This window comes from Argentina anserina, chromosome 3 (genome assembly GCF_933775445.1).
Source record: "Argentina anserina chromosome 3, drPotAnse1.1, whole genome shotgun sequence".
Classification (NCBI taxonomy): domain Eukaryota; kingdom Viridiplantae; phylum Streptophyta; class Magnoliopsida; order Rosales; family Rosaceae; genus Argentina; species Argentina anserina.
The window spans coordinates 17,613,506-17,638,468 of NC_065874.1; the positions used below are offsets into that span (position 1 = coordinate 17,613,506).

Here is a 24,963-nt window from a genome sequence, read left to right on the forward strand (position 1 = left end):
AGCTAAAACGTGGACTCCAAGTTTGAAGAAGCAAAATCAAATATTTTAATCAGATTTCTATCCACTTAAAGATCTCTTCCATTCCATCTCTTGCTAGATAAGCTTTGACGATTCAACGACTTAAACTTGATCACCACAAAATATGACACGTCCTACTTGTCTATGGCGGTTTCTAATCGGTCAAAGATGGCTGCTAGGTTTCTAAGGTGGTAGGAATTCATTTTCAGACTGTAATGGAAAAACACGGGAAGAAGAAGGCGGTGAAGAAAAAGGGGGATCAAGAAGAACGATGAAGAAGAATGTCAAACGACAAACTTTTATGTTCTACGACAAAGAAGATTTAAATTTGGGCTTGGGTTCTTTTTTCTGGTACTGGATCATGGTCTTGTCTAAAATTTCTACTAAACCCAAAACAGAAATACAACAATAAAAAAAACTATATACACATATATATATAAACATAAATACATATATATATTGATAAATGTATTTAAAATTCCAGGATGTTACATTTATGAGAATTACATGGGTAAGTTCTCTAAAGCTCTCATGAATCCGGGATTTGTTCATCATGACCAAAATGAACACAAATATATGAACTGAAAAAGCGTCAGAAGAGATACGTGTGATGCATATTCTCTTGGCTTACTACAACGGTGAACAATTCAAGATTTCATATCCACTGCGTCACCAAGGATGTCTGATAAGTACTTACTAGGGTAGGTTCAACTCCAAACGACACCTCTCTCGATGCGTATTAATTCTAAATTTCTCTCGATATATTTCCATACAATTCTACAAAATTTCCTATCTTTATATATTTATTCAAATGTGGGTGATTGTTAAAATAGAACTCAATTATTCAGATTAAACTCAAAAGGACAAGTCTGATCAACTTACCTTTTGATTTTGAATGAGAGAGATTACTGAAAGGATAAGAATAACCAACTCACCTCTTCAATTAAAAAGTAAAGCGGTACGTACAACAATATATAAACCAAACATGTCCCCATCTCCAAATATAACAACGATTCCTTTCTTCTTTTCTTCCAGAGAATAAAAAACACTTACTCAGTTCACTAGAATTCAAGGTTTGGTGTTAGGGCCTTGAATTATTGATAGTTGTATCCTGGTAGTCAGAAGCCTAACGAACTACAAGCACTGAGTAGGGGAAAAATTATGTCTAAAGGACATTGCCAATTTCCAAGCCTCTATCAGAAAACAAGTCAGTACTCTTCCATTTACAATTCATTTGTTTCATCTTTGTAATTGTGTACTGTAATCTATATACTACTGTATAGACAATATTTGTCTTACTATAAGTTTATATTTCAATTCATTGATTATATTCCAATACAACTAAATTCCAAACCAATAGACAGGTCAGGATAAAAATACGTTATGCGTAAATCGGAGCTAAGCATCCCAAAATCTTAGGATTTGCAGCAGGTGGCACTAGGCTACGGTCATTGCTGCAGGATCTCCGGTGCGTTAGCTTGTTGGTGACTGTTTTCTTTCGAAGGATGGAGGCTATGTTTTCCAGGGAGAGGTGGTCGCCGAACTGAGCTGGTGGCTAAAGCCTCTATGGTGGTCGAAAATCAGATCTACTGATGAGAGAGGAAAATGGGTGATGGGCTGTGGACCTGGTCTTCTGGGCAGCGATTGTGGTTTGATGGGTTTGGGCCTAATGCACCCATCCTTATCTTTCACTTTTATTGTTTTGGATCTAGTTTTTGGCCTCCAATGGGGGTGAAAAGATCATTTCTATCATTTGCCTTGTTTTCTTTCTTCTGGTGTAGGGTATACAATTGATGCCTTACACCTGATCTGGTTGAGGGTTACTTGGTTTGGGATAGATAGTTATTATGTTTTAGCTTTGGTTCAATTGTTTTTTATGAACTTTAGTATTGAATAAGCGCGTTTGTGCACCGTTATTTACCTAGTTTAGCATGCATTTAGAGTGGTTATGTCACTCTATCTGTTTGGTCCTTATGGCCGTACATGACTGCTACTAAATGAAGTCATTCATTACCCTAAAAAATAAATATAAAAATCTAAACTCCAAACCAAAAGATAAAATGCGGGAGATAACCACACAATCTCAATTCTCCACATCTAAAAATTAGTAGTTTGCGGCCTATAGACCTAAACGGTGTACATGTTAGCGCACTAAATCAGTAAACGTGCGACTTCAAACTAAGTGGCTTGTTTATCAATTTAACCAAATCTCCTTCAAATATATTTGGCGTGAGGCTAATTTTGCTACAGATGCAGTTGCAAACCTGGGACATTCTCTATGTCTCGCTAGCTGGAGCTCTAGTTTTCCGAATGATAATACAAAAGCAATCTCCTTTGATATGTCTGGTGTAGGTTGTAATAGGGGCTTTAAGCTCTAGTGTTTGTTTTTCTTCTTTTCTAAAACAATCACTACCAAAAAAAGTAACTTAGGTGACAACCACGAAAAATCTTCGTCACCTAAGAAAAGGTAAGATGACGAAATTGGTTTCACCACCTAAGTAAAACAAATTGTCATCTTAGTGGAACTCAAATGACGAAAACTAGTATCGTCATCTAAGTGAGCACACTAAGATGACGATATTGGTTTTCGTCGTCTAAGATGGTAACTAAGTCGACGACATAATTTTTTGTCATCTAAACACAACACTTAGATGCCACACTATTACTTCGTCGTTTTAATGATACTTACGTGACAAGTTGGTTTTCTTAGATGACAAACTTATTATTACAATTTAATAATACCTTACATACCTACATTGGTCAATATATGGTAATTAAGGTATTATGACCAAAATTTCAATTTACTTAGCATAATATAATAATAATAATAATAATTAAGACTGATACTATTTTCAAATTTCAAGGCTATGGATTATTATGATTGATACTGGTGAATTTTAGTTCATTCATTTCATTGAAGATTTATGGATGATTAAAACTAATTTTAAAAACTTGCAATTAATAGTACGTGTAAATATTGTCTCATTCCATTAAGAAGATTTCTTAAAGTACTTAATATAAATGGAGAAGTTTAATTGTATATTTCGAGTAAGAAGATATGTCAGTAGATTCAGTAAATTGATAAAGAGCCACGATAGCATATTATATTTATTTTAATTATATTGTGGTTCGTAAGTGCGTTTATTTTTATTGATGCTGAAGGACAATTAATTAAGATTCCATTAAAAATACAATTAATTAAGATAAATTTATAGTAAACAATTTAATACAATTTAAAACAAGCTAATAAATTTTTTTTTGTAATATTAATTAATGAAAGATTTTATTTTGTATTGATATTTATTAAATTTAAAATTTAGTGTATTAATTAAGATTATTAGTCTTAATTGTCCTTAATCACCGCCACCTATGCTATCACATCAACGTCGTTGAAACCACGACCACCACCACCATCAAACAAAAACCACTGCGTGCTACCTCGTCACCGTATCTTATATTTGAAATCAAAATATGACCACCACCAAAGCCACGAACTCACCCTAAAATAACACCACTACCAAGATCGACGACCACCCCAGATCGAGCAAAATATCATATCTGAAGCCAAACCAAATCCCAATTAAAACTTTTAATGAATGGTCTATCACCTATGCCACGAACTCACCCCAAGACCACACCACCACCGAGATCGATGACTACCCACATTAAACAAACCTTCAGATCTAAAACTTCCCAGTAATGGTGAGGGAGGTCTATACTGTGGCCGTGCTAGATCTTGATGATATGATGATGGATCTTAATTAGATTCGGAATAGAGGAGTTTTAGGGATCAAAATCGAGAAAAGAGTGGGAAAAAAAATGGAGAGAATAGATCTTAATTGATGATATCATAATTATGAATGATCTTGGGTTGTATTTGGAAGAGAGGGGTTTTAGGATTACTGGGTATAAAAGAGGTTTCGATGAAGGATAGATCTTGATGAATTAATTGATCAAAATCGATTATAATAGAGAGATAGAGAGAGAGAGAGAGAATGAAATAGTTGAGTGGAGTCTGGAGTGAATATGGATCTCGTTAGATGTAGATTTATCCAACGGCAACAAAGTCGATCTACACCATGGTTTTTAATTGGACAGTTTTTACAACTGATCCACGTCTTCATTAATCTTCTAATCGTCAACGACAATGATGAAATTTTATTCTATATTTTTGAAGTACAATAGTGGAAGCAAATAATTGAGCTTACTCTATTAGTAAATATATATTATATATATATAATTACTACAAATATTATCAAAATTCCTTACCTTATTTATCTATTTCTATATAGTATTAAATTGTCTATTATAAATTTAGTTAATTAATGAAATCTTAATTAATTGTCCTTCAACATCAATAGAATTTAACGCACTTACCACCCACAATATAATTAAAATAAATATAATTTGCTATCGCGGCTCTTTATCAATTTAATGAATCTACCAACCTATCTTCTTACTTGAAATATACAATTAAACTTCTCAATTTATATTAAGTACTTTAGGAAAGCTTCCTTAATGGAATGAGATAATATTTACACGTACTATTAATTGCAAGTTTTCAAAATTGGTTTTAATCATCCATAAATCTTCAATGAAATGAATGAACTAAAATTCACCAGTATCAATCATAATAATCCATAGCCTTCAAATTTGAAAATAGTATCAGTCTTAATTATTATTATTATTATTATTATATGCTAAGTAAATTGAAATTTTGGTCATAATACCTTAATTACCATATATTGACCGATGTATGTACGTAAGGTATTATTAAATTGTAATAATAAGTTCGTCATCTAAGAAAACCAACTTCTCACATAAGTATTATTAAAATGACGAAGTAAAAATGTGTCATCTAAGTGTTGTGTTTAGATGACAAAACATTAATTTGTCGACTTAGTTACCATCTTAGACGACGAAAACTAACATCGTCATCTTAGTGTGCTCACTTAGATGACGATAACAATTTTCGTCATCTAAGTTCTAATAAGATGACAATTTATTTTACTTAGGTGGTGAAATCAATTTCGTGGTCTTACTTTTTCTTAGGTGACGAAGATTTTTTGCAGTTGTAGCATATATGTTACTTTTTCTGGTAGTATAAAGTCGTGCAAACCCAATATCATTTAGTATAGTAACATAAGTCTCTCATTGTAAATGAGAAGTCATGAGCTCAATTTGCAATAGACTCATTGTAGCATATATATTGTTGTATTTGATAAAAACAAAAAGTCAATTTTTATGTAATATTTTTCTCTCTTTGCATAGTTAAAAATATCCATGTTGTCGACTTGATTATTTTTAATCATTGGTTACTTTAAATTATTGTTATGTCCATTGAATTTAGTTTTATTAATCACATTATTTAATTGATAGATAAATGCTAGATATAGCACTAGGGATAGGTATGTTGTCAAACCCTCTTTTTCCACTCCTTTTCTTTCGTCTCATGGGTGTTGTTAAATATACGCAGCAAAGTTTTAAGTAAACACAACATCTAATAATTTATTATTTGATTTCTTAAATAACCTTGGTTCCAGAAACCCAAATCCAGCCAATTTGTTCCGCAATCAACCATCTCTATTTCTCTCATTGGCCAATTCGAGCAACACCTAGCTTACTACAAACAAATACATGTAGTTCAACGACATATCAAGAATTGTATAGAAGTTTATAAATCTGGAGAGAATGATGGACAATTATGGATGGTCTTTGAAGAACCCATAAACTGACACTTATTAGTGAAGACCGAAGAGGATGAAATCATGTTATTATAGAAACAACATTATTCCTCCCCAATATCCTTTAATTATTTGCCGGTAAACATCATTCAGCATGCTTGATTAAATTAAATTTTAATGAGCGACACAATGTTAGGGTAAATGTAATGTACATAACTATCAATACTTTTGAGAAGTTCTCGTCTTATCCTCATTTATCACATCCAGGGGCGGACTCATGTGAAGGGTCGCTTGGGCTGCAGCCCATAGAAGATTTTGGCAAAGAAATCCCTAGTATATATATACATATCAGTCCATACAAAAAAACCCATATGTAGATTGGTAGTGTTAGTGAGCAAAACCCAGAACCAAATTATCACCAAGACCCATGTTTTGATTTGCAACAGCAGCAAAACAAGAGGTACGCATTCTTTCTACAGCCTCGTTTCATTCTCAGCCCTCCAATTCAACCAGATCTACTAAAAACCTCGAATCCCAGAGTCTGATGATATCCATCGTACCCTAAACGTCTTTCATGAATTACTCTATGTCTATCCTCTTCCTTCTGCTCACTATTTCAATCTGATTTTGGCTCAGATTGCCAGATAAATAATTGGTTCGTGAGTTAAGAAAAACACACCTAGTTGAGACATTATCGTATGGTTCATCTGCATTTTGTTCAATCCTTCCACATAAATAATTGGTTTTGTGAAACAAAGCGAGCTTTATTTCACTCTCACCTTCTAAACGCACACCACTATTCGATGAAATTCCCCACAGAAACTACATCAACTTGCTCATCAAGCACAATCACAACGGCTGCAACCATGAAGCAGTCAACCTCTTTTTGGCTGTTTTCCGGGCCGGTTTACCGGTCACTATGCTGGTTCTGACGTTAGTTGTCAAGGCTTGCGGAAGCCTGTGTGATCAAGTCGGTGGTAGATAGTTGCATTGTCAGTGTGTCAAGTCTGGGCTTGGTGAAGATCTGAGTGTTGGGACATCGCAACTAACCTAGACAATTTTTGGATCCTGGATCCGCCTCTGATCACATATGTACAATTCTATGATCATTCAGCATGCTTGATTAACTTAAATTTGAACGAATGACGCAACGTTAGGGTAAGTGTAATGTACATAACTATCAATACTTTGGAGAAGCTCTCGTCTTATCCTCATTTATCACATCTGTACAATTCTATCATGTTTGAATATGAGCGTTTTTGAAATAGCTCCTTGAAGGTATTTGACATTCCTAGTCAACCTAAGAGATCTCAAGTTGATGACAAAGCCAACCTACAAATTGAAAACGAGAAAATCGAATTAGATGTCATGGATGTCACAATCTCTCAAATATGTACATCTCTATTTGCATTCATAGTTATTGACATAATTGTGTTTATAATTGAAGATGTAATTAGCTTTAGAGTTATGGTTTGATTTGGTACAATCTTTTCTTAATAAATTGTCACTGAGAGCACTATCATCGATATCTTATCGAAAAAAAAAAAACAAGTGTTACCTAATGATCCATGACATTTACTAGCTATATAGTATATATATACTAGTTATATATATGCTTATGTTCCTCAGAAAAGAATGGTACAAATTGTCTCTGAATCATAAACTCATAGAGTTCTAAGATCTAATGTATAATTAATTAGACAAACATTGCAATTCCAAATACTTCTTAATCCATCATCTTTAGATACAAAGATGGAGATTTAATTCCTAATCCATCTGAACTATAACCTAGAAGATGTGGTTGGCCGGACTTCTGTCGGATCTTCTAATTTTCTCTTACTTTTTCCGGCTGATATCACAAATATCTATCTAAGCAGTTATTTGCAAATGTATGGCTTATCATGTTACGACCCGAATCTTTTACGATTCGTGGCGATAATAGTTTAATCTTTTACTCGGAACGAGAGTCGTACTAAGTGTAACGACTCTAAAAGTTGACTTTTCGATGCGTAAGTTTTTCGGGAAAACCTCCTTCATGAAAGTCGTTGAGCTCGCCGATGCGATTTTGTAGACATGAGGCATGCCCAAATCAGAGTTCGTACGAAAAAGTTACGATGTGATCTGAGTCATCGATTTTGATCGATTAAATCTCAGCCCTTGGATTAATAAGTGGGCTGGTGATATGTATAAGGAGATGGGGAAAAAAAAGAGGAGGAAAACAGATCGAGTCTTCGCGACTCGACCCAGCTCTTCGCGACCCAGAGCATCGCACGCGTCGCCGCGTCGTTCGCCGCCGTCAGGCCGTCTCCGGCCGGCGCACCGACAGCATCGTGACCGCCTCCTCGTCTCCGTCCTCCCTATGGTCGTGCCTTGACCAATCGCCGCCGGAGGAGAGAGAATCGAGGGAGAGAAAGGCCGACTGTTCTTGGTTTCTCCAGCGATTTTGCAGCTCCTCCCTATGGTGGTGGTTTTGTCCTATTGTCTCCGGAGGTAGGAGAATCAAGGAAGGGAAGACCGGCCGCCATGGATTTTTCCCGTGAACCTTGCAGCTTTTTCCGGCGAGTCCGGCTATGGTTTGGGATCCTCCTGGTAATCATCTTTATCTCCACTTCTTAGTCTACCATTTTGTGCCATTAGCTTGTCAATTTGATTAAAATCTGACAAGTTGCATTTCTGGGTTGTGCTGCTCCTTTTCGACGCCAACATTCTTGCGTTTTGGCTGTGTTCTGAGATGATTAGTAGTTGATACCGAGTTGAATGAATTAAGAGAAGCTATGAAGAATATCCTGCTTACGGAGTTGGAACTTATTCATGGTGTTAATTTTGTTATTTTGGAGTAATGGTGAATGAAGCCAAGAGAGGCTGAGAGGGCTTCTGTGTTACCAACTTCATCAGAAAATATTCTGGTATTGTGAAAGGTAATAGCTAGTATTGAATTTGAACTATTACCTTGATCATTGTTACCTGGGAATTTAGTTGATCGGAATTGGAACCAAAGTTGGTATTAATCAAGTTTTGAAATTTAATTGCTTGGTGATTCCATTGGGCTGCCACCAACTATGCATGATATCGAATTTACAAGTTGGTTCCATTGTATTGATTGAAATGCCTCCTGTGGATATATGTTTAAGTTGACGTTGGTAAACAGTTACAGAAGAAAAGGTTGTTGGAGTGAAGGTTGTATTATGTCCAATTTGGTTAAAATAGAACATTTTGGTTAAGGAGGTTGTGTTCTTTGATATTGACTTTGGTTATTGTAATTGAAGATTTCAATTCCGGTTATTGTAGTGCTTTCAAGGTTAGTTCAATTGAAAGTGAGGTATTGGAAATATTGAATTTCACGTCAGAAATAAAATGGTGACTTATTGAATTTGTACGTGTAATTATTGATTTGAAGTCTTACTATAAATGGATGAGATTATGATCAGAAACTTGATCATAGAACCTTTCAAGGATGTATACTGTACTGATGAGAAGAAATTGATGTAGTTGTTGGGTGTCCATAGTAATAGGGCACATCCTTCTAAAGGGAAATTATATGGGTGTCCATAGTAAATTACTATGCGACGGAAATTCAAAGTATATGCATGTTGGCCTTGCATTATCAGTTGGTATTCCATGACTGGAACTAGTCTTGTAATTGATGGATGTTTAGATTGGTTGTGACATGGTCGAGTATGTGATCAATATTGAAGATAAAAGTAAATAATTGAGTATCCGCCGATATTACATTATCAAGTGGTATTCGTTGAAAGCGTGTTTTCGCTTTGATTTAGTCAATTCTCGGATTAGATGATTATTAGTCGTCGTGATTGTTTATGACCGTGGTCAAGTCATTAATGACTATTAAATGAACTACGAATGACTTGATCCCTTGTAAAGGGTACGTAGGCAGCCCAATCAAGGTTTGAGTGCAGCCACAATTATTTTAGATTAGATTTCAGTTTGTTGGTTTTAATTTAATTTTGAGTGCGTAATTAGGTTAATTTTGGGACAGTCTTCTCATATCACGGATCAGTCACAGGTCACAAAACTTTCGAGCATGAGGTTACTGATGTAGCACTACTTGTGGTATTTGATGAACGTGTCCCTACTTTATCCATGAACTCCAAGGTGGCATAAGCTCATTGAAGCACAACGCATCCATACCATCATGCAAATCCAACCCATCTTCCACAAAATCTCTATCTGAAAGAGCTGACAAAACCCTACCCCTTCGAGTTCCCAAACCACCTCCACCTACGCTTAGAATTCCTTATTCTGACTCGACCACATTCCGAAAACTCAGAGAGAGAGAGAGAGAGAGAGAGAGAGAGAGAGAGAGAGAGAGAGAGATGGCGACAAGCTTCGCAACCGCTTCAACCGTCGTTGGCCTCGGCAGCTCGCTCTCAAAGAGGGCATGCCTCTCTTCAGGTACTTATTAACCATATCGATCAATCAACGTACTCTTAACTTGGGCTGCACGCCCTCTCTGAAATGTGCCATGCTCTAATGCTTACCTTTTGATAATAACAGACTTTGTGAAGCCTGTCATGGTTAGGAGCTCTCTGAGGCAAGCACAAGCTTCTAAAGGAAGGTTCACCTGGTAAGTTACTCTGTTTAAACAAAACGATGAGTAAATGAGTTACATGTTTGATGTTGTGTTACTATGTGTATCTGATGGTCAAATGCATATGCATGAATAAACATTATAGCATGAGCTTCCAGAGTGATTGGTTGAGGAGGGATTTGAATGTGATCGGATTTGGGTTGATCGGTTGGTTGGTGCCATCGAGCGTTCCGGTGATCGACGGCAAGAGTTTGACCGGGCTCTTCTTTGACAGCATTGGAACCGAGCTCGCTCACTTCCCCACACCTCCAGCTCTCACTTCCCAGTTCTGGTCAGTAACACTAGTCTACACTACTCACTCTATTGTAACGTACCTTCACTTTAATTTTTTTTTGTAGCTTATTAGGTTTATACAAAAATAAAAATAAAAGTAGTAATTGCTTACCACTGTAAATGGTCAATTTGAAGGAAATAATAAAAAATTAAAAACAGGTCCCACTGAGATTTGAAATCGGGTTAATGGATTCAGAGTCCAATGTCCTGACCACTAGACCATGGCACCAATGTTGTTCAACTATTTTTTAACAGACAGAAATGTCACTAGAAAGGGGAAAAAAAACAAATCTTAGGCTCACATGATGCATGCGTTGTGTTTGGTTGTTTCTAATTTACTTCAATTAAACTTGTTATATATTTGTACCAGGAATTCAATCTAAATTCTTTGTTTTGAGCAGGTTGTGGTTGGTCTGTTGGCACTTGGGGCTTTTCATCACCCTTACCTTCGGGCAGATTGGTTTCAAGGGAAGGACTGACAAGTACTTTTGAATTCCATCCTTCTTGATTTGGTTATGTAAAATCTGTGTTTAATGTCAATTTTCTTTATTTCTCCCAACTATCTGCTCCACTTAATAGCCAAACTTATTATTTCTTGCCTTATTATGTATTCATGTAAATAATGAGAGACTTTTCACGTTCTTGAATATATGTCGAGAGTGGTTAGATTTTAAAAACTCTAAAACAGTAACCGAGCTCATTAAAATTGGGACCAAGTCTTGTAGGGGTGTTAATTGAAAACTGAAAACCGAAAAATAACCGAACCATAATAAAAAAAAACCGAAGAAAAAAAACCGCACCAAACCGCAAAAAAACCGCACCAAACCGAAACTTTTGGTGTGGTTTTGGTTTGGGATGTTTGAAAACCGAAACCGAACTGAAAAAACCGAATATATATATATATATATATATATATTATAAAAAAATTATATTATTTATAGATATATTTAATATACATAATTAAATATGTTATCGATCGAGACCCAAACTTTATCAAAATTCGGTGAATTTTTTACCATATCTGTATTTATATATGCTAATTACATCTGACGGTCGAAATTTAATAATTTGAATTTTAGATATTGGAACCACAACATGTCTACTAATGTGGTATAACTTGTTTAGTGGTCTTTTTGCAAATGTATGCATTTGTGAAGCAACTATATCTTATAAATAGAATTTTGCAAATCTGTCCGCATGATGCGTTACGTATAGTGAAATATGGTTATGGTAAAATTCGATAACGTTTGTGTCCCGATCGAGGCGGTCAACCCTTTTTACGCTTATTATTCCCTATGGGTAGCCTTATCCCTGGAAGGTAAAATTTTTTGAAAATTTTACACGAGCTGCTACATCACATATATATGAGAGTGTGTGCGTGAAAGAATCCACCAAAACTAGTCAAGAAGGAGGGGGTAAGAACGAATTCACACTTAATTATATGAAATTAAGTTAATGTTGACCACATCGATCGAGACCCAAATTTTATCAAAATTAGATTAATTTTTTACCATATCCGTATTTAAATATGCTGATCACATCTGACGATCAAAATTTAATATTTTGAATTTTAGACATTGGAACCACAACATGCCTACTAATGTGGTATAACTTGTTTAGTGGCTTTTTGCAAATGTATGCATTTGTGAAGCAACTATATATTATAAATAGAATTTTGTAAATTTGTCCGCATGATGCATTACGTATAGTGAACTATGGTTATGGTAAAAAAATCACATATTTTCGATAACGTTTGTGTCCCGATCGAGGCGGTCAACCCTTTTTACGCTTATTATCCCCTATGGGTAGCCTTATCCCTGGACGGTAAAATTTTTGAAAATTTTACACGAGCTGCTACATCACATATATATGAGAGTGTGTGCGTGAAAGAATCCACCAAAACTAATCAAGAAGAAGGGGGTAAGAACGAATTCACACTTAATTATATGAAATTAAGTTAATGTTGACCACATCGATCGAGACCCAAATTTTATCAAAATTAGATTAATTTTTTACCATATCCGTATTTAAATATGCTGATCACATCTGACGATCAAAATTTAATATTTTGAATTTTAGACATTGGAACCACAACATGCCTACTAATGTGGTATAACTTGTTTAGTGGCTTTTTGCAAATGTATGCATTTGTGAAGCAACTATATTTTATAAATAGAATTTTGCAAATTTGTCCGCATGATGCGTTACGTATAGTGAAATATGGTTATGGTAAAAAAATCACATATTTTCGATAACGTTTGTGTTCCGATCAAGGCGGTCAACCCTTTTTACGTTTATTATCCCCTATGGGCCTATGGGTAGCCCTATCCCTGGAAGGTAAAATTTTTGAAAATTTTACACGAGCTGCTACATCACATATATGTGAGATTGTGTGCGTGAAAGAATCCATCAAAACTAGTCAAGAATGAGGGGGTAAGAACGAATGCACACTTAATTATATGAAATTAAGTTAATGTTGACCACATCGATCGAGACCCAAATTTTATCAAAATTAGATTAATTTTTTACCATATCCGTATTTAAATATGCTGATCACATCTGACGGTCAAAATTTAATATTTTGAATTTTAGACATTGGAACCACAACATGCCTACTAATGTGGTATAACTTGTTTAGTGGCTTTTTGTAAATGTATGCATTTGTGAAGCGACTATATATTATAAATGGAATTTTGCAAATTTGTCCGCATGATGCATTACGTATAGTGAAATATGGTTATGGTAAAAAAATCACATATTTTCGATAACGTTTGTGTCCCGATCGAGGCGGTCAACCCTTTTTACGCTTATTTTCCCCTATGGGTAGCCTTATCCCTGGAAGGTAAAATTTTTGAAAATTTTACACGAGCTGCTACATCACATATATATGAGAGTGTGTGTGTGAAAGAATCCACCAAGACTAGTCAAGAAGAAGGGGGTAAGAACGAATTCACACTTAATTATATGAAATTAAGCTAATGTTGACCACATCGATCGAGACCCAAATTTTATCAAAATTAGATTAATTTTTTATCATATCCGTATTTAAATATGCTGATCACATCTGACGGTCAAAATTTAATATTTTGAATTTTAGACATTGGAACCACAACATGCCTACTAATGTGGTATAACTTGTTTAGTGACTTTTTGCAAATGTATGCATTTGTGAAGCAACTATATATTATAAATAGAATTTTCTTTACAAAAAAACCGATATAAACTAGAGAAAAACTAAACCAAACCAAACGGAACACAATTGGTTTTTGAAAAAAGAGTGAAAAACGAAACCGAATCAAACCGAATAAATAGAACGGTTTGGTGTTCGGTATCACCTATAAACCGCACCTTTCACACCGATTAACACCCTTAAAGTCTTGTAATTGCTCATCTTTTTAATCTTTTTTTAATCGAAAAAGAAAGGCAAAGTTTCACGAGAGTACCCCGACGTTTACAACATTAAAAACTACGGCTCCAACCGCAGCATAAGACACACTATCAAACTAGTGTGTATTACGTACCTAGTTAATGACCTATGTTTTGATAGAGCGTTGGTTAAAACGTCTATAATAAACCCTGTAAAACATCATCGTTAGTATAGAATAAGCAGGGATCGTTCTTTCCGGGGAATTGAAAGGAACTCTAAACTTTTAGTGTTAACAAATAATGGGGGGTTTGAGATTGATTATTAACTACTAAAATAAAACCTAAATTACTATTTACATGATCGACTTCTCTTTAACAAACTTAAACAAAATTTACCATTACACCACATAATTACAAGTTCGAACCTATCATGCATTCTAATTCGACCAATTACATACTTTTTAGACACCAATACAATTAGAGCCTTATGGGATCATCTAATCATGCAAGATTTCAATTAACATTTAGATTGACTTAGGGCCTAATCTAAATTTGCATGCAATCGAATTCAATAACACTTAGAGTAGAAATCAAACAAGATTACATTTAAGCACCAAATCTTTGTTGGAGACATGTTTCATGTGTGGCGTCACCCACCATGGTTTCACATGCAAATTTCCAGAATTTTTACCACTTTTAATCAACACAAACCGAACCTACTTAGGGCATGATTCGATTTGTGTTAATATGGTTGATGAATCTAGCACTCAAACACAATCTTAGGGATTGCATCCAACCACTAAATTCATATGCACATATCTAAAAATTATCTAAAAGTATGAGAAAGATGATTAGAACACAACAATAGAAATACAAACTCATTAATTATAAGAACATAGATTCAGCATAGTCTCAAAAAAAATATCAAATACAATTTGAAAATTCTAAAACAAATACAAAACCAATATTTCCACATAAATAACAACTTACAATCTTCATAGATAAAGAATTGTAGATTAACACAAATAGACGAAGCCATGGAGATGAGTTGCGAGAATCACACGTTGTAGGAACCTTGGAGGTGTGTCTTCAATAGTGAAACTCGGTGGAGATGATGATAGTTTTAGGGTGGACGGCTTGGCTAATTTGTGAGGGAAATTTATAGTGGTGTTTTAGTAGAGTTTTGGCTCTTGAATGCTAATGAGAAGTGATCCTATTTGAGAAGTGAAGCCATGTATATATAGAGGAAAGATTGAGGGTTTGAAATTGCTTCTTTCTTCCTATAAACATGCCATGCTTTAATCCCTAAAACATGGAAAGTTTTATTCCCTAAAACATGTCATGCTTTAATCCCTAAAACATGTCATGTTTTAATCCCTAAAACATGCCATGTTTTATGCCTTTAATGATCATCTTCTATTTAATTGTTGCATGACTTGGCTCCATCTTTTTTCTTTAATTATCTCTTCAATCCAATCTGAAAATAAGAAAATAAAATCATAAGTAAGAGATAATTAGTTTCAAAACCTAACAAGGATTCCTAGTCAAACTAGGACTCTAAACCAATTATGCGTTTTAACTCATGTAAGCACAAAAATGCATCCAATACCGCTCAAGACTCTTACTACGACTCAATGACTCAATAGTACAACAATAAGGGCTAAGCAAAGTACAAATTGAGGTAAAAACATGTTAAGAACGTCGCACAAAGTGCTCCTATCAACTACCCCACACTTGGCTTTTGCTAGTCCCTTAGCAAAACAAAACTAAATGAGACACTATTGCCCCTAAATGATTGTCTCAGAATCTCAAAACACATAGTTTTCAAGTTTAAGCATTTGAATGTAAGAACATAAATTCCAAGTTTCATAAACATGCTTTATAGTATGAATTAGTCAGATACGAGACAATAAACATTTAACATGTTTAGTCAATTCAATCCTCATCATAATGCATACTCTCTTCTTTTCACTCAGATTCATGGTTATCATTCACACATAAGTATATGCAAGAGAAAAGATATTAAGGCATCAAATAACTTGCATATTTCAACAAATGAAAGCACTTTGTGAATAACATAGGAAAACCTCATTTAACAACTAAGTGCACAAATGGACCAAAACCATATGCTCAACTCTTGTGATCATCCCCACAAACCAAGATTTGCTCATTTTAAGAATCATTAGGATCATTAGATAAGGTAAATGTTTAGGCGTAGCTAAAGACATGGAATATCAAGGAATCACAAAGGTAATCCTATAGACTTAGAAGAATAAACATCATTCTTATGACACCACACACCATTAGGGGCCGAATATAACAAGTATGGCACAATCATCATTCTAACCACAAAGTGAACATGGACAAAGGTCAAGTAAAAATGTTTAGACCTTCAATTACAACTCAACTCCAAATCACAAATGGAAGACAACATAACATTTTTTCTTGAGGGAATTTTGGAGATGGAAACGTAACATTCTTCCATTCTCAAGTAAGCACATTTTTTAGCCTCAGGCTAAGGCTCCGCCCAATCCGATATGTAAAATTGTTTTGCTACAGACTTTTGATTAGTCAATCTATTTGCCTATGTTTTCTGCTTACTATTTTTCAAGTATGACGTTGGCATTGCCATGATTCTTGCTCGACTTTAGCTTAAGTCGTCTATTGGAATTGGAAGCTTGTTTGTGTTGTATTAAATATTGGCATATTTAATAAAATTTCTCGTAATTCTTAGATGAACTCGTGAGAATTTTATTTGTCTTAAACCTAGCATGAATAATCAACGTTTGCAACTCACGTGGTTTTTAAATTGGCCGCTTTTGGGTTACATGAGACCCTAATAGTACTACATTGTGAATTTGGACATTAAAATTTGGAAAACGGACATCGGAACGTCAAAATTGACGTCGTTTTCCCCAGTTACTGTTCCGGCGTTTTTCCGGCGTATTCGCCGCCTTCCGGCCATTTTCCGGCGTTTCCGACACCGCCATCCGGTTCCTGCCGTCGTCCCCTATCGGACTGCAGTTCCGGCCTCCATACCGGCCAGCTCCGGCCACCGCTGGCCGATTTTTCCGGCAATCGGTGCCGCCGTTTTCCGGCAAGTTTTTCTGACGATTTTTTTGTCATTTCTCGTCATATTTCTAGCAATCTTTGCTGTCACGTTTTCCTATTCGAAATTTCACCCGGTTTTGAGTTATTTTGACATGGTTTTTCGGTTAATTTTCCGGTTTTCTCCAAGTCGTTTCATAGCTCAAACGATTTTATTATTATTGGTGACCACCCGCACCAAATGGATGGTTTCCACCCTAATTGTTTGGTATTCAACTGCTCCAATACCATGTTTTTCCAACTTTTAAGTTGAAGAATGTAGTTCTATTGCCATGTGATACACTCGATAGGATTGCACATTTGTTTCAATTCCCCCTCTTATAATATCCTACGGCATATTGTCTAGAGAAGTTCAACGTGTCGTTGACCCACACTGTCCTACGGCGCAGGTAGTTGTTTTACGGATCTCGTGCGGAGATTGTGTTGTATATTTTCGTGCCTTGCTAAGTTTTAAAGGCCATTCATGCCAATGATGGATTTTCATCTTGATATTTGTGTTAAGAATGGAGAGGAATAAATCTGTCTGATTTCATTGACAGTATCTTTTTCAAGCTTAGACAGTAGCTTTGTTAGCCTACAGACATAGCTTTGCTTGCCTGCAGCAGTAGCTTTATGTAACTCAAGATTCTTTGAATCATGGGTTCGATTTTGCTGTCTCCTCGGTTTTGACATGATCATTTTTTGGTCATTTTGAACAAAATATGATGATTCGAGTTCTTTGCAATTCACATGATCATCTATTTTTCATGTTCACGAAGCGATTGGAGGACCACCTCACCCATGCTCCACACGGTGAGGCCGTGCCTATCCGTGCCATGCACGGTGAGGCAGAGCCTGCCTCTTTCGGCGGCTCCATGGCATTAAGGCCGTCGGTGGCGGAATCCCCTTCTTCATAGGAGCTTGTGATATATCCTGTGTTTTCTAATGCCTTCATGGCAATCTCTGATGCCCATCGCTCATTTTACAAAGCTTGTTCTTTTGCTCGATTTCAAGGAAGTCCTTACTTGCTAAGGCTCCAACCGAGAACATTCCATTCTTACAAAGTATTTAAGGTGACATTAGTGGACCTTATCCAACCGAATGAAAATATTTTTCGGTTTTTTTTTTATGGTATAGGTTAAGAGCATCAACGCGTTGGTCACACGTCGCTTTGCTTTCCACAAGGAACGCTGCATTTGCTAAGTTTTTAGCTATGATAATCATAATAAGGGCTCACCACCCTTCCCATCATCTCAAATCTATTTGATTGGATACTATTGGAGAGTTCACCTCCACGACTTTGATGATTTCGTTTTGCATATCTACTGGGATCGTCGTTGAACATATTATTCCTCATGTTCATTCACTGCACGATCTAGCAGAGCTCAGACTTCTTTTCATTAAACGCCTATTTGGTTAAAGTTGTTTATGTGCCTCTATTGTAGTTATCTCAATGGGTCTACTTGAAACGATTAAGTATTCTGGTTGGTTATAATTTATGAATCACCAACACTTGTCCGCTATTTCCAATCTACAACCGTTGATCTCTATCCTGCGATATTAGTAGACGGTCACTTTGATGAGACATACTTCCCGTCGTTAGGGGGAGATATGGAATGCTTCCATTCCGGTTTTAACGCCAGGAATTGACGTGGTGTGGCACTATGTCTCATTAAGATCCGATACTAGTCAAAGTGAGCAAATGTGCAACGCATTATCTACCTCCAGAAAGTCAAAGATTTGATGCTCAATGACTTTACCGATATTGCGAAAGTGACGAGATCGCACATAAATGCTGTGACAGTGGGAAAGAAGCCGGCGATGGCACCATCGTACACTGTGGTGTTGTCGGCGCCCATGGTATTGCACCACAAAACAAGGGCGGAAAACGCAAAGATGGACTAATAAGGGTCATAGCTTCAGTCTTGGCTCCTACCTAGATGAGGGGGAGACCATTATTCTTTGGAATCAAAACCAGAAAGAAGCGAAGTGCGTAGGCACAAGTATTTCGCCCATCATCAAGAGATATTCTCTAAACATGTGTATCAACAAAGTTTCTATGGGACGTTACAGACTCTTTTTGTTGATGTTAGAGAAGAATAGAATTCTCACAAATTAATCATATACAGCGCGCGCGTGTGTTTAATGGATCGATCTTCCATGATTGATGATGTATTCGCTTATGCTCTTATTCCCTTGTAAAGTATCAACGATGAGCAACTTGATAGAAGTGGAAAGAATCAATACAGGCTGAACTAGACTTGTTATGTTGGTCGTTGTTCGTAAGTGTAATATGAAAGATGAAGTCATGCGATATATACAGGACTTATGACGCAAAGATTGTTTCATTACCCTACTATTGACTACGATGAGTTATATTTTCTCGTTATGGACATAATTGTTTTTCGCTACTTGATCAGTAGTAGTGTCTAAGAAAACTGATTTGCAGCATATGATAGTGGTCATACAATATCTGTAAAGGGATCTTAACGCAGATATGAGAGTGCCTGAGGGACTTTAAATGCCTCCAGACCACGGAGAGCTTATGTAATCAGATTGTGACGTTTGAGAAAACGTAGTACAATCGGTTGCAAGAACTCATACCCATATGTGTTCATATGAAAGCTAATTCTTGATTCTCTATTCCGACTTAGTAAAGATGATAAAGAGATTCAATGAGCTATAGATTCATATATGTAAATGTTGTTGGGACATTATTGCTTTCATTATGACGTGATTAACTCTGCGCCTATGCATCATCATTGGACTTGCATTGCTCCCTTGGTATGGGTTTAGTTCTACACTTAGTGAACCAACACAAATCATATCCACACCAACCGCCAGCAGCTCCAACAACATCAATGTACGCCTTGGTGTAGCAGTCGACACTGGTAGCGTAAAGGATACGTACGGTTCCATCTCGGACCAAAATCAGTCATTCATTGGTCCATTCCCCCATTCTTTTTGCGAAAGACACATTGAATGTGACAAATCAGAATCTGTCCAATTTTGTAGGTCAACTTCAACGAGACCTACAAGACATCTCACTCAATGAAATATGGTGAAATTGGTACCGTTGGAAAGGTCTATGTGTCTACTTTTCAGGGACACCAACCATTTGTTCATAGCTATCATATTGAGTGAGTTATGGCCGTTTTAGAAAAGTAGGACAGTTCTGTCTAGAAATTTGCAAGTCAGTCAACTTCGATAGAGCACTGTGAACTGCTCCGATCGGATTCGGTTGTGAACTTTATGTCATTGGAAATCCACGGGTGTCTAATTTCCATAACATTTTACGGTTCACTGATACCTATTTTGACGAAGAAGTTATGGCCGTTTAAGTGAGTGAAGGTCGTTCTATCCGAGAATCTGATTTTCATTGCAAACTCTTGTTTTGAGTTGTTATGCAATCTTGTTTTCTAAGATCTAAGTTTGGCTAAGTATAGCATGTATAATCTAGATTAATGATTAGTCATTAGCCCATGACTACTTTTGAGAAGCATGTAATAAACGTTGTATACGTTATTCTTTGTACTCCATGATTATGCACTAATCAGGGGGAGTTGTTTCATAAACATCAGGGGGAGTCTACCTCACATAATGCTATCAAATGTAATCGGTGTGTTGTGCTCTTTTTCTCCTTCTATCAAGCTTTTATTTTTATCCAAGAGGTTTTTATTTTGCTTGACAAGGTTTTTATTGAGGCAACGTTATGTGCACCTGGACTAAGGATGTGTGGCTAGATTAATGATTACTAATTAGCCCAAGACTACGTTTGAGAAGCATGTAATGAACGTTGTATACGTTACTCTTTATACTCCATGATTATGCCACTAATCACGGGGAGATGTTCGTAGACTTCAGGGGGAGTCTACCTCGCATGATGCTATCAAATGTAGACGGTGCGTTGTGCTCTTTTTCCCTTCGATCAAGCTTTTGTTTTTACCCAAGAGGTTTTTATTTTGCTTGACAAGGTTTTTACCGAGGCAACGATGTGTACACCATGCAACCTAGGCATGCGACACAAGGGGGAGTGTTCTGGGAGAATTACTATTCTACCCTTATGTGTGTCTTAGCCTGATAGGTTTCCTGTTAGGAGATGGATTAGGACTCCGAATCTTACGGGATTGTGGTTTTGTAATGCATATATATATATACCCTATTATCATTCAATAAAACACAATTATTTCATCCTGAAACAAAATTAATTATTTCAACCTTATTTATAGGTTTTGTTTCTATAATATATATTTGTTCATTTTGAATGGTTTCATTTTTTTTACCCTTCTGGTAGAAAAACTGAAACAATTCCTTACAATTACCTCTATTTACTTTCGAATTTAGTTAACATATAATTGATTCCACCATAAAATGAAAATTGCAATTTTAGTTTGGAGAAACTTAAGAAAATGGGGTATCAATATTAATTTAGAGTAATTATAGAATACACAAGAGTGAAACAAAAGTATAATTGAATAAATTCTGATTTTTTTTAATTAAAGCGAATAATGATTTGAATTTGTCATAAATGAGCCTTATATTGGGCCCTTAGAATCTATTCCTCCATCTCTTGAGGTCTGTTTAGTCTCCTATCATTTTATGTTCCCATCAACGATTTTTTTCATATACCTGAAATCTTCTTTTCATTCTCCCACCTATTCAGCAAATTGAAAACATCTATACCTCATGAACCAAAACAAACCTACACACTATAATCTAAAAAATATAATGAAGGCCCGATAACTACCTCATCCCAACACTACAGATGCAATTCTCACTACCTACTAAATAATTATCCACTCTACATATACTTGTTAAACATATGCAAATCATATACATACTAAGTAGATTCTAATGGCCAGTATAATAGAAATTCTTACCTCAACTTTAGACACACAACAAAACCACACCTAATCTATAAATACAAATCCCAACCAAATTATGGCACCCATCTTTTCAACAAAATTATGAAGCCTACAAATCCCAACCAACATACAAATAATCATATTAACCCTCCCACATATTTAACAGATTTAAGGAAAAACATATATAATTCGTAAAATCACATACCCTATTTAACAATAAGGATTGAGCTCTTTTGTCGACTACAGAGGTTCTTCAACCTTAGTACGCACAAATTTTTTTTGTGATCCAAGGTGTGAGCTAAAAGAAAATAAACTAAATAAATTGAAAATAGAATGACACATTCTTAAAGAAATTGACTTCTTATTTTATTATAAGGATACAAAGGTACATAAAACTCAAAAGTACTAAGGGTGTTTACACATCTACAACGTACACCAACTAACTCTAATTCTTTCAACCACTTATCTTCACAGTTCTCAGCTTAAACCTACAAAACTGTAGAGGGGTGAGCTCAACCTGCAGCTCAGTATGGAGTTATTCATCTAAAACAAAGATATTTAAATAATCAATAAATGATAGATGTATGTATGCATGTTCTACTTCATTTAATCCACATAGAAGAATACACTCAGCTTACATGTCTCATACCATGTATTTTACTAAGAAGGTGACTTAGGACACTCAACATGAACTAACTTCCACCAAATAGCAATTTCCTAGCCGTCTTTTGCTAGTCATCTTATCCATTTTCCTTTCTCTAGCCCCGAATTATCCTTTCACATCTTATACTAATTGCGCAATAATCATGGACATACATGGGTGTATGGTACCTGTTGAGGTTATGAACACAATTACGGAAAAAATCAATTTCATATTTCCTTCACCACCCCTATACTTCACATGCCTTTGCATAATGATGCATCACTTGATAATAAATAATTCAAAATGTATGCATCAAATATTCAACCAAACAAGCAACAAACAACAAGCATGTCAACCAATATATATCCACACAATACAAATGAGTAGCAATTCCCCCGATCCCCCTACCTGGATTCCAAGCTATTGCATAAATATATGTTCCTATATAAAAAGAAATATATATCTTAGCAAGCACATATCAGATTTCACATATCCAATCTATAAGTACACATTACACAAGCTTTAGATGAATAATAAAAAATGGTGCCACATGCCTAATTGGAAAACTAAGAATGTCTCAATACAAGTTGTGATCAAATTAAACGAGTTTGATGAAGAGAAGCTACTAAGATCAAATGGAACAAATCAGTAACTTAGTAACAATTGCAGACTTTCTTAATGAATACCAACAAATTCGAAAAATCATAATTTATTCTACAAGAATCTTTTTTATGAGATTTCAGTCCTCACATGATCTTTCAGATGCCTACTACAATTTCTGTGAAGACAACAACTACAAATACACAACCAAAACATACAAGTTTTAGTAAAAAGGTGACTGGTTCTAAAACTGATATGCATCATTACTGATGCAGACCTTTAACTTCCAAAATTCATAACTTGACATAGAAAAATCCATTTCAAATGATTCCAACTTTGAGATGATCTCAATTAATAACTATAACTGTTATGAAGACAACAATTTCAAATGCCCAACTAAAATATGTAGCTTTTTAGAAACAAAGTTACAGGGTACAAAACTCAAAATAACTAACCTGCATAATTTCCTGATCCAGATGCTTAACTCTAAAAAATCATAACTAAATCTAGGAAAGCCCTTTTTAAGTGATTCCAACTCTAAATGATCATTGGCATGCCTACTACAAATTCTATGATGACAATGACTTCAAATAACCAACATAATTATACCTAAATCAAGTTGACATGAAACTGGCTGTAAAACTCAGAAACTGTTTTGCAGAATGCAGAAGCTGAACTTTGAAAAATCATAACTTGATCTAGAAAGCTCCTTTTCACAAGATTTCAACTCTCAAATGATACTTAACATGTATGCTAAAACTTTCATGAAGAAAATAACTTCAAATTCTGATCCTAAATACACAGGTTTTTAATTATAAGTTGCTGAGTTCAAAACAAGAAAACTGATGTGCATAATGCATAACCATTTTTGACACAAACTTGACCAATGAATTTCAAAATGAAATTGCATTAAACCACACAGAATCAATCAACATATATATAAGCTTTCAATCATGCAAATGGTTACTGAAACAAATACCAAAATCAAAGTATATGGTTTGCTCAAGATCAAATGATTATGGAACAGAAATTTCCCAAATGAATGTTGCATCAGTTCACACCAAGTTTATGGTTCTTAATCTACAATATGGACATATAATTGATCATATAGCTAGGGTCCCTGGTCACTCTAAAGTCTAAACTCTTATTCTATTAAATGAAGAATCATAAGCTAACAATAACCTTAGAATTGATCAGGACACCCAGATTTATATAACAATGTTACTGAATGATCGTAATATGTTTCTATGCTTACAATATATATAGGAAACATGTAAGATATTAACTGGATAGAAGCATGAGCTAATTTATACAATTACTAGGCTAAACATAACAGCAAATATAAGATTTAAAATAGCTGCTTGGAGGATTGAATTCACCTTTGAATCCCAAACCTTATGGATTCTGTTTCTGATTCTAATTTTGATTTTCTTCTGACCTCTATCTTCTATCTCAATTCTTCTGCAATTACCTCTTTTCTCTCCCCACACTCAATCTCACTCTCGTTCTATTTCTATTGTTCTATTGCAGAGTGTAAAAGAAACATATATGCAGCTGCTATTTATACTAGACATGACCATCAAGGTAAAGAATTCTGGAAATTCTTGGCCATCAAGTAAAACAAACTGGTCAAACCTTATCACCTTGATTGGTGATCAAGCAAGCACTGAAAACTCATGCAATCTTATCTCCTAGTAAAGCCTTCACCAGCAAGCCCTATTTCAGAGATATGTATGTAGGTTCTTACCTAGAAATCGGACACCTCCTGCTTGCCCATGACTTTTCAACGTTTCTGAGGCGGTTACTAGCTTTCTCAAG

At 35.4% G+C, this 24,963-nt stretch overlaps 2 protein-coding genes across 2 annotated transcripts in view; one reads left to right on the plus strand and one right to left on the minus strand.

The window, feature by feature from the left end:
* The window catches only part of LOC126788376 (DNA-directed RNA polymerase I subunit RPA12-like), a 265,399-nt gene that overhangs the window by 50,485 nt on the left and 189,951 nt on the right, over positions 1 to 24,963 (minus strand). The gene's annotated exons all lie outside the window — the stretch shown is intronic.
* LOC126788375 (photosystem I subunit O) lies at positions 9,917 to 11,183 on the plus strand. Its single transcript, XM_050514361.1, has 4 exons — positions 9,917 to 10,115; positions 10,218 to 10,287; positions 10,397 to 10,582; positions 10,986 to 11,183. The coding sequence occupies exons 1-4, from the start codon at positions 10,037 to 10,039 to the stop codon at positions 11,074 to 11,076; spliced, it is 426 nt and encodes a 141-aa protein (XP_050370318.1). The 5' UTR covers positions 9,917 to 10,036; the 3' UTR covers positions 11,077 to 11,183.